This window comes from Penaeus japonicus, unplaced genomic scaffold (genome assembly GCF_977035675.1).
Source record: "Penaeus japonicus unplaced genomic scaffold, GWHDUDI00000001_assembly GWHDUDI00000003, whole genome shotgun sequence".
Classification (NCBI taxonomy): domain Eukaryota; kingdom Metazoa; phylum Arthropoda; class Malacostraca; order Decapoda; family Penaeidae; genus Penaeus; species Penaeus japonicus.
The window spans coordinates 53,125,274-53,135,989 of record NW_028234405.1 but is presented as its reverse complement, the minus strand read 5'-3'; the positions used below and the strand labels follow the sequence as shown (position 1 = coordinate 53,135,989).

The following is a 10,716-nucleotide window of genomic DNA, read 5'->3' as shown; positions in this document are numbered from 1 at the left end:
ACCTTTTTTCTCGCAATTGATTTTTCCTTTAATATAGCAAAAATCAGTGCATTGAACTGTAATCCGTTTCGTTATCAGAATGGCTCTAACGTGTATTTTAAGCATTTTTGGCATTTTTTTCAGGATCGTCATTTTTTTTTCTTGCACCTTTTTTCTCGCAATTGATTTTTTCCTTTAATATAGCAAAAATCAGTGCATTGAACTGTAATCCGTTTCGTTATCAGAATGGCTCTAACGTGTATTTTAAGCATTTTTGGCATTTTTTTCAGGATCGTCATTTTTTTTTCTTGCACCTTTTTTCTCGCAATTGATTTTTCCTTTAATATAGCAAAAATCAGTGCATTGAACTGTAATCCGTTTCGTTATCAGAATGGCTCTAACGTGTATTTTAAGCATTTTTGGCATTTTTTCAGGATCGTCATTTTTTTTTTCTTGCACCTTTTTTCTCGCAATTGATTTTTCCTTTAATATAGCAAAAATCAGTGCATTGAACTGTAATCCGTTTCGTTATCAGAATGGCTCTAACGTGTATTTTAAGCATTTTTGGCTTTTTTTCAGGATCGTCATTTTTTTTTTCTTGCACCTTTTTTCTCGCAATTGATTTTTCCTTTAATATAGCAAAAATCAGTGCATTGAACTGTAATCCGTTTCGTTATCAGAATGGCTCTAACGTGTATTTTAAGCATTTTCGGGTTTTTTTCAGGATCGTCATTTTTTTTTATTGCACCTTTTTTTCTCGCAATTTATTTTTCCTTTAATATAACAAAAATCAGTGCATTTAACTGTAATCCGTTTCGTTATCAGAATGGCTCTAACGTGTATTTTAAGCATTTTCGGGTTTTTTTCAGGATCGTCATTTTTTTTTATTGCACCTTTTTTTCTCGCAATTGATTTTTCCTTTAATATAGCAAAAATCAGTGCATTGAACTGTAATCTGTTTCGTTATCAGAATGGCTGTAACGTGTATTTTAAGCATTTTCGTTTTTTTTTTCAGGATCGTAATTTTTTTTTTCTTGCACCTTTTTTCTCGCAATTGATTTTTCCTTTAATATAACAAAAATCGGTGCATTTAACTGTAATCCATTTCGTTATCAGAATGGCTCTACCGTGTATTTTAAGCATTTTCGTTTTTTTTTTTCAGGATCATCATTTTTTTTTCTCTTGCACCTTTTTTCTCGCAATTGATTTTTCCTTCAATATAACAAAAATCAGGCCATTTAACTGTAATCTGTTTCGTTATCAGAATGGCTCTAACGTGTATTTTAAGCATTTTCGTTTTTTTTTCAGGATCGTCATTTTTTATTCTTGCACCTTTTTTCTCGCAATTGATTTTCATAATTATTTTTATGATTATTATTGATATTATTATCGTTATTATTACTATTATTATAATTATTAGTATTATCAGTATCATTAATGTTATTATGATTATACATATGATTATCATTATTATTATTAATATTTTCATTATCATCATTATTATCATCATTATCATTATTACTATTTTCATTTTTATGATTATCATTACTGTTAAAATCATCTTTATTATTACTACTTTTATTATTATTATTATTAGCCTTTTTGTCATTGTTAGCATTATTATCATTGCTTTTGTTATTAATGTTATTATCATAATCATTATCATTGTTATCATTTGTACTATTAGTGCCGCTCTAATGTCATAGCGTATGTATGCATTTTAAATCTTATTCTTTTTTAGTGATTATCATAATTATGGTTATTGTTGTTCTCATTATTATAGCTATTATTATGATTATCATCATCTTGTATCATCATTCTTATTCCTTATCATTATTATGAATTTCATTATTTTGGTATTGTTGCTGCTATTATTATTATTTTAATATCATTGTTATCGTTATCATATTTTATTTTTAGTATTCACATTATTATTGTGTTTTTTTTTCTACTAATGTGTTGTTTTCATCATTATCATCAACAATAATAGCAGTAGTAATATTTGGTTTGTTCAGTAATCATTTTAGTGTGACTTGCAAAGTTAAGCTTCGCCATGGCCTTATTTATGGCCCAGTTTATTTCACCTTATTATTTTTAGTTAGTGCTGACTCGGCCTCTGTCAGGTGTTGGCCATTATGATCATCGCAAATGGATCGACTCTGTGAAGTCAGATCAGATGAAGACAGACTCCAACTACTAAGCAAGCCGACGGTGGTGGTCGGCAGCCCCTGGCTTGCGAGAGCGTTTGCACGTGATCCTAAATGCAGTGCAGCAGGGTGTCATCTGACGTATTACCATGCCCATCAGTAGCGCTCATTATGTCCAGTCCTGCCTATGACTTGCCATACGCAACAAAATCTCATCAACTAGAGAATGGCATGAGCCTCTCTCGAGACCATTCCTGAGAGAGTTGGTAGTTCCTTCCCAAGGGCATTCATAGACCAATGGGTCGAGAGGGAAGCTGAATCGTCATTACCATCACATTGTATCATATTGTACTGAATTGAAAAAAGTATTATCGTTTGTGTTTTCAGTGTGCTTGTTGTTTTTAATATTATCAATGATGACATTGTTGTCTGTTTTCCATCATTTGTAAGAATATTACTGTTACCTTTTAATATTCATTAGTAGTATGTTATCAAAATTATTATTTTTTATATCATCTTTGGTATTATTATTGTTAAAATTATTGTGATCGTTTATTATTATTTTTATTGATATTAGTTTTATTTTTGTTGTTGGCATTGTTACTATTATTAATGTTATTATGATTATCATTATTTTTGTGGGTTATTATATTATTATTATTATTATTATTATTATTATTATTATTATTATTATTATTATCATTATCATCCTCATCATCATAATCATCATGATTATCATTATCTTTATCATCATTATTATTATCTTGCTGGTCTTGTTCTTACTCTCATAAAAGTGGTTTGTATTTTTAGTATAATTGTTATTATATTGAATGGTTGTTACCCTTGCCATTGTTATTTGTATTATAAATATTATCATGATTTATGTTTTGATTATTCATATTATTTTCAACAGTGCTATCATTATGATAAGGGTAATGATAATGATAGAACTGATAGCAAAGATAGGATTATTATTATTATTTTTTTTATTGCTCTCGTTATTCTAAGACTACAATCATTATTACTATAGCTTTATTGACACTGATATTTGCTTTCTTCTTATCATCATATTATTATTTACATTTATTATTTAGCATGATAATGATAGACATAATAATGATAATAATCATGGTAATAGTAATGATAGCAATAGTAACGAAAATAAAAAACAATAATACTAATGATGATAATTATGATGATAATCCAACTTGTAATAGTAATAATAATGAAGATAATAACAATTATAATAACAATAATGGTAATGATAAAACTGACAATTATGATTCTTGTTATCAATATATCTATTATTATTGTTATCATTATTATTTTAATGTTATTAGTATAGTTAATGTAATTATTGTTATTATTCCTATTCCTATTATCATTATTGCTGATGTAATTATTATTGTTATCATGAATATTATTATTATTACCATCATCATTATCCTTATCATTACCACTATCATTATCCTTACCATTATCATTAAAGTTATCGTTATCATTACAATTAGTATCATTATCATTATTGTTATGATTATTATTATTATTATTATTATTATTATTATTATTAGCATTATTACTATTATTATCATTATCATTATTATCATCTTCCCAATTTGCTTCATATTGAACACACATTACTAACATTTTTCCTGCATGTTCCCACAGCTGTGGTTGACGCTGTCAGAAAAACACCTTCAAGCTCGGGGTGTGGATTGGTCCCACGCGGAAAGGTTTTGTTTCAATGAGTGGTCCAATCCGGACGACGACGAGCTTGGGGATCAAATAGTTAAGGTGAGAGAGAAAGGTTAGCCGAGGAAATGCAGTTTCTCAATGGGATCTGCTGTTTTACAGATTGACGTTACCTTTGTAATTTCAAAGATAACTGTAGCATATCTACTTTATTATTGTAAATGTAATCCAACGTTTGTATAAAAAGACGATGATATATTTCGCTTGTGTAAAAAATGAAATGATGAGTATTATGCAAGGATATAGGGGTATTTTTCACTATTATTTTACGCATAACTTAAGATAGAATATGAAGATTAGCAAACTTGGCCAAATCATGACTAATTAGAACAAGGTATATACATACAAAGGCGCGCGCGCGCACACACACACACACACACACACACACACACACACACACACACACACACACACACACACACACACACACATACACATGTATGGCAAAACGCCTTTTCGTGCTGAAAATATGGCAGACAAACCCACTATACATAAAACAGGGTGAAGCAACAGGATACAAGAAAGGCAAGAGCCGGTAGGTGACCAACATCGAGGCAAGTCAAGTCAGGTCACCGGGTCGGTATGCATGTATATGCGAATGAATATATATATATATATATATATATATATATATATATATATATATATATATATATATATATATATATATATATATATATATATATATATATATATATATATATATATATATATATATATCACACACACACACACACACGCATATATATATATTTCTATATATATATATATATATACCTACATATTAATATATACATATATGTGTGTATATATGTAAATACATCCATGTGGGTGTGAGTGGCATGAGGTCTGACATCATCTCCACAGATTAGGCTGGCTATCATTTGTTGTTTTAACTAGGGTGATTAAGCTTCCCGAGAAGTCATTGATATCCCTGTGCTGTGAGCTTAATTTGGGCGGTATTACACTTCTCTGAATCAATTGAAAATGTCGATTTTGAAATCCTCGCAGACCGTTGAATCCAAACCTGGTTCATATTTGCCTTTACAGCGTTATATTATTGAGGGGCTTGCTAAGGATCTTTTGAAGGAGGAGACACCGTGGCTGCCTCGACATTTACCTCCTTACGGGTTTGCCTCTCCTGTTGGGGCTCTGGATGTGCTCGTGTGGTTCCGGCCTCTGTAGGACAGGGGAAGGGAGTCTCGCCTTAATATAGAGCGGGAGCTGAATCCGAGGGACTTAGTCCTCTCTCATCCAGGGCATCAACAACACTTTTCACCTCCCTAAAGTTGTTACTCAACTCCCTCGCATAAATGAGAGGGGTCTGTTCCATTCCTGGGGAGGATTTTGTAGTAGTATTCGAACCCTTCCGAGTCTAGTTCGTATTAGGAACACTCAGAAGGAGCGGGAACTCTATTGTGGCGGAGGTATCCGTTGGGTATGTACAATATTCTGTTTTGTTCGGTCATCAGGCATGGATGCTTGGGTGAGTAGGAATTGAGTCTGGTCGTTTTTTGAAACAACCTCTTCAGAGAGAGAGAAAGGGCAAATGCAGTCGGCTATCCTCATTGGATTTCACTACCTATTATTCAAAGAATATAGACTTTTAAAATGAATGGTTTCATGCTATCACGTTAAATTAAGGTGAATAAACAGCCGCTACCTTTAAATAATGGAACCAAGCTGCAGTGTCGGAGAATGGCCCGTGCCGCTTCAATTTCCCACCTTCAAGTTGTGTTGTCATTTCTCTATTTTCAGATGATTCCTCATAGAGAAATAAAACAAAGTAAGAATTGGCATAACGTTTTAGAAATAAATTTTAAGTGAGCTTGTATCGGTGTGAAATAAAGTGTTATAAATGTATATGGAAATGTCAAACTGATAATCTGGATAGGTATATAATGGAGCTGGTGCCAGATACATTTTTTCTGTGAGTCACTCAAAAATCAGATTCTCAAATTACATAAACTGGCAAGGAGAAAAGTTGTACAGAATTATGAACACAGGCAGATAACAGTTGGAACTGTAGAGATAAAACCTGGAATTAAAACGATGGAGATGAAACCAGAGATTAAGCCAGAAGTTAGAATAGATGGAATAAAGCCGGAAGCACCGACAAAGGAGATAAAACCAGAAGTTATTACAGAGGAGATAAAGCCTGGCGTTAGAACAGAGGAAATGGAGCATGTAGTTAAAATGGAGAAGATACAGCCTGAAGTTAGACCGGAGGAGAAAGCCAGAAATTAGAACGGAGAAGATACAGCCAGATGTTAGAACGGAGGAGATAAAGCCAGAAATTAGAACGGAGAAGATACAGCCAGATGTTAGAACGGAGGAGATAAAGCCAGAAATTAGAACGGAGAAGATACAGCCAGATGTTAGAACGGAGGAGATAAAGCCAGAAATTAGAACGGAGAAGATACAGCCAGATGTTAGAACGGAGGAGATAAAGCCAGAAATTAGAACGGAGAAGATACAGCCATATGTTAGAACGGAGGAGATAAAGCCAGAAATTAGAACAGAGAAGATACAGCCAGAATTTAGAACGGAGGAAATACAACTAGAAATTAGAACGGATGAGATAAAGCCAGAAGTCAGAATGGGAGAAAAACAACCAGAAATTAGAATGGAGGATATAAAGCCAGAAGTTAGAATAGAGGAGATAAAGCCAGAAGTTGGAATGGAGGATATAAAGCCCGAAGCAATAACGGGGCAGAAAAAGCCAGAAGTTAGAAGGGAGGAGCCAAAGCCAGAAGTAAGAACAAAGGAGATACACCCAGAAGTTGGAATGGAGAAAACAAAGCCAGAAGTAAGAACAGGTCAGAAAACGCCAGTTAGAACGGAGCAAATCAAGCCAGAAGTGAAAATGGAGGAGAGACAAAAGCAGCAAATGTAATAATGGATTTAAGACTAGAAAATAAGGAAGATGATAAACCAGAAGGAATCAAACCAAAAGACTTACAACCAAATGATGAACCAGGAGAGATAAAGCAAGAAAATAACCAAGTGTTTAAAAAATTAAGGGAAATAAAGCAAGAGGAAATAGAAGATAAACAGGACAATGCGAAATATGAAAAAAATAGAGACAAAATAGATGAAATTAAACTCGAGGATATGAAATCGGAAAATGGAGTTGACTATAAAGAAGTAAAAATGCTTGGGGAGAGGAAACCTGAAGTAAGATCGATAGACATAAAACTAGGCAGGACAGAGTTGAAGATTGAGGGGCAGCCCCACACGACAGCAGCAGACATAGAAAAAGAGAGACAATATGAAACAGTGGAGGTGCATCAGGAGGTAAAGGAATTTGTAGAAATATCAAATGCACAAGAAGGAGTGATACAAAGCGACGTAAAAAAAATAAACTGGAAAGTATACCGAAAGATGAAAGAACTGAAAAGACATTAACTGATAGACAAAATGATGCACCAGCAGAACTGAAGCTTGAAGAATTTGAGATGCCACGCGCTGATTTTTCACGGGGAGAAATAAAGCCGGGAGAGATTGTAGAACAAGCCACTTCCCCGACACTTTCACCACGTCTGCCAAATGATGAAGTAGCAGAAGGCTGTATTCCAGTCCAACCTGAAGTTCCACCAACCAGCTCTTTATATTCTCCCAATTATGGGATTCCTCTGAAGGTTCTCTTGGCAGGGAAAAATCTGACTGCTGCTGAAATCATAGCAAGGATTCCCTTTCCAAGTGACGTCAGCTTTATGAAAGGCCCCGAGGAGATAGACAAATTCAGTGCACAGCACAATGTCACACCCCAGAGGTCACCTATTGAGACTACTTTCCCGGATTTCCCGTCACTTGTACCTGTAAGTGAAACCTCACTGACAGTCAAGATGTCACCATCATTGTCTCCATCACCATCTCCAAGAACTTCCCCCATTAGTGCATCACCACACAAATCTCTTTCAAACACTCCTAGCATATCTCCAAGTATCATGCAAGAAAATAAAGCTGGCATAAATTGGTCACTGACAGAATTACCTTCTACACCCCCTGAATCTGGAATGAGTTCGCCACTCATCCCACCAAAGTCTCCTAAAATCACAGTTGAGGACGAAAAGAAAAATGATTTTGAGATCCATTCTGGTGTCCCAGGATTGTCGACATTTGTATTTCATCCCTTGGAGGAGCTAGGGAAATCAATTTCCAATTTATGTCCAGAGGCTGAAACTGACACTGAAAATCTAGAGATTCGAGTGGCAGAGAAAGAAATTTTGCTAGAAGAAACAGTACAAAAATCAAAGGATCCAAGCATGACAAGTGAAGTTAAAAGTGAGTCTCTTATTCTTAATGTAACTTCTTTTGAAGACTTTACGAAGTTTGACCAAGAAGGCTGTGAAAACAATGCAGGCAGAGATATGGAAAAACCTACATACCAGGCTAAAAAACATTTCAATATCAATATTGATGTACAGGAAGTGACTGAAACGGAGCGGATATTTTCAGATGAGAATATGAAACTTCATTACACAGGGAGTGAAGATGATTATGACGTTTCAGAAGGAAATGACACGGATGTACAGTCAAAGGTTTTCACATTCAGGGAAAATATATCAAAATCAAGACTCTCTACCTTGCTGACAGATAATACTAGCGAAGACCCACCTTCTAACACTGAGTTTAAGGTTAGTGAAACAGTTGCATTAGGTTTAGAAAGCTATAAGGCAGATACTTCCCATGATGTAGGCTTTGTGCACTTTTCATCTGGTATAGAGACTGGAAGCCATTATCCCTCTATTTCTGACCAAATGACAAGTGCAAACAGCGATTCACCTAATGCCCAACAAGAGGGTGTTAAAACGTTTTTGGAGAATGAACAACCTGATCAATCAAAATCTACAGGGACTGACATGTTAAAAACAACAAGCCAAGCTTGTAGTAGTGAAAAGCTTATATCAGCCATACCTTTGGTATCCAAATCAGACATTGGAGTCTCAGAGACTCATACTAAAGTATCCAGTACAGCTACACATGGAGATAATGATGAATCATTACTGTTACATTCATTGTCTCTTGGAACTACAAAAGATGTTTCTGCCACTGCTGATAGTCAGGAATTAGATCAGAAGTCCAGTTTCTCTTCATTACTAACCAGCTCTGGAGAAACTGAAGTAGTTTCTATGAATGACAGTGTTCCTTCTGCGATAAAGCCATTTAAGAGTAACATACTATCGGAAGTAACTAGCGAGGAAATGGAACCTGTGTTTGCACAAACACAGGTTCAGGCAAACATAAGCACTCTAGGGATGGGGACTTTGATCACTGATGACACTACCAGACTTTCAGCAGCAGAGTCTGTTGCCCCCCCAAAGATATCATTAGAGGAGAGGATTTCAGCTTTGCTTCCCCCAGAAACTCTTGCCACATAGACTGCCAAGTATGAAAGTGATAAAGTAATCGCACCTAATGAAGAACCAAGTACAGCATCAGAGCAAGAAGATTTGTCACACCTAGACAAATATTTTAAAACAAAGTTGCCTTTAACAGATGAATCTCAAGATAAAGAATCCATATTAACTACAGGAATGCAAGGAGAAGGACCGCATTCAAAAATATATGAGAAAGAACTTGAGCCAATACCTGCAGAAAATATCAAAGCAGTCAAACACACATCTGTGGAGAAAATCGAAGAAGAAATGCAAAGGTCTCCGACAGAGTCAATTTCAAAAGAGGGAAAACTACCTCTCTCAACAGAATATCAAAAAGGTTCAGATATGTTACCTGGCAAGAAATGTGAAGAAAGTGCCTTGTTACTTATGAATAATGAAAAGGAATCAGGAAATATCCAGTGTAGTAAACCAGAAACTTATTCATCATCTGTGAAGAGATCAAATGATTTAGAAGAGTTTATGATCAAAGGGATATCCCAAGAAACAGAATTGTTAACAACCAAAAAGTCTCCCAATACAACACTGCCATTTTCTGACGAGATGCCACACCCATCAGCGATACGAGAGCTTAGGAAATCTACAGATGAACTAACGTCATCAACGCTGATGGCTGCAGATGAAAGTATTTTTTGTTTAGGAGATGTGCAAGAAGAACCCCCTTTCAGGCGACAGCGAGGAGAATCTTCACTGACTGCATCACTGGAAGGAAGGATATCAGCTTTTCCCTGCAGTGTTGATTCTGCGGAAAATGTTATATCCTTTGATGAAACAGGCGAGGACGATGCTGTTTTTGAAAGCAGTGGGCCAGAAATGGAAACCGATTTCTTTAGTGAAAGGGATTTAAGCTCAGAAGCTATTCGACAGAGGCTTTGGAGGGGTGTTAAATCCTTGAGTTTAGATGCTGATATAGCTCTCGATCCTGACATTTTCTGCTTTTTAATCCAGCAGAGTTCAAAATCAAGTCGAAGCAAAGAAGGCAAAAAGAAAGGCCTACAACAACGAAGGAACAGTGAAGTAGAATTGCAAGAATTAGTAAAAGAAAATACAGAACTAATAGAGAGAATTATGAAGCAAAAGTCAGTAGAAGACGCAGGGGCATTGATATATAGCATCAAAGAGACAGACACTCCAGCCAATACACCCATAGAGGAGCATGAGCCCGCAATGCTTTCAACAAGAAGTAACTCGAATAGAGAGCTTGAGAGTAATACGACATTCTGTAGTAGTAATGTTGATTCAGGTTCTTCATTGCCACATAAACTACGCATGTCACACTCAAGTAATAGCAATCTAAGTGAAGCACTGAGCCTAGCAAAAGAGATCAGATCTCCATCTCCCAAAGATCTAAGTGAAGCATTGAGCCAGGCAAAAGAGATCAGATCCACATCTCCCAAAGAAATGTCATCTCCTCGGGTGACTTTACTTGACCAGGT

At 35.3% G+C, this 10,716-nt stretch overlaps 2 protein-coding genes across 7 annotated transcripts in view; both read left to right on the top strand.

Annotated features, from left to right (window-relative positions):
- Positions 1–10,716, top strand: part of LOC122264606 (uncharacterized) — a 245,129-nt gene that overhangs the window by 129,938 nt on the left and 104,475 nt on the right. The gene's annotated exons all lie outside the window — the stretch shown is intronic.
- Positions 5,902–10,716, top strand: part of LOC147472205 (uncharacterized) — a 5,754-nt gene continuing 939 nt past the window's right edge. The window contains 4 exon segments of the mRNA XM_086534174.1: positions 5,902–6,109; positions 6,111–6,766; positions 6,769–7,230; positions 7,233–10,716. The exon segment at positions 7,233–10,716 is cut by the window's right edge and continues 939 nt beyond it. Coding sequence (XP_086390300.1) covers positions 5,931–6,109; positions 6,111–6,766; positions 6,769–7,230; positions 7,233–10,716 — 4,781 coding nt within the window. The 5' untranslated portion in view covers positions 5,902–5,930.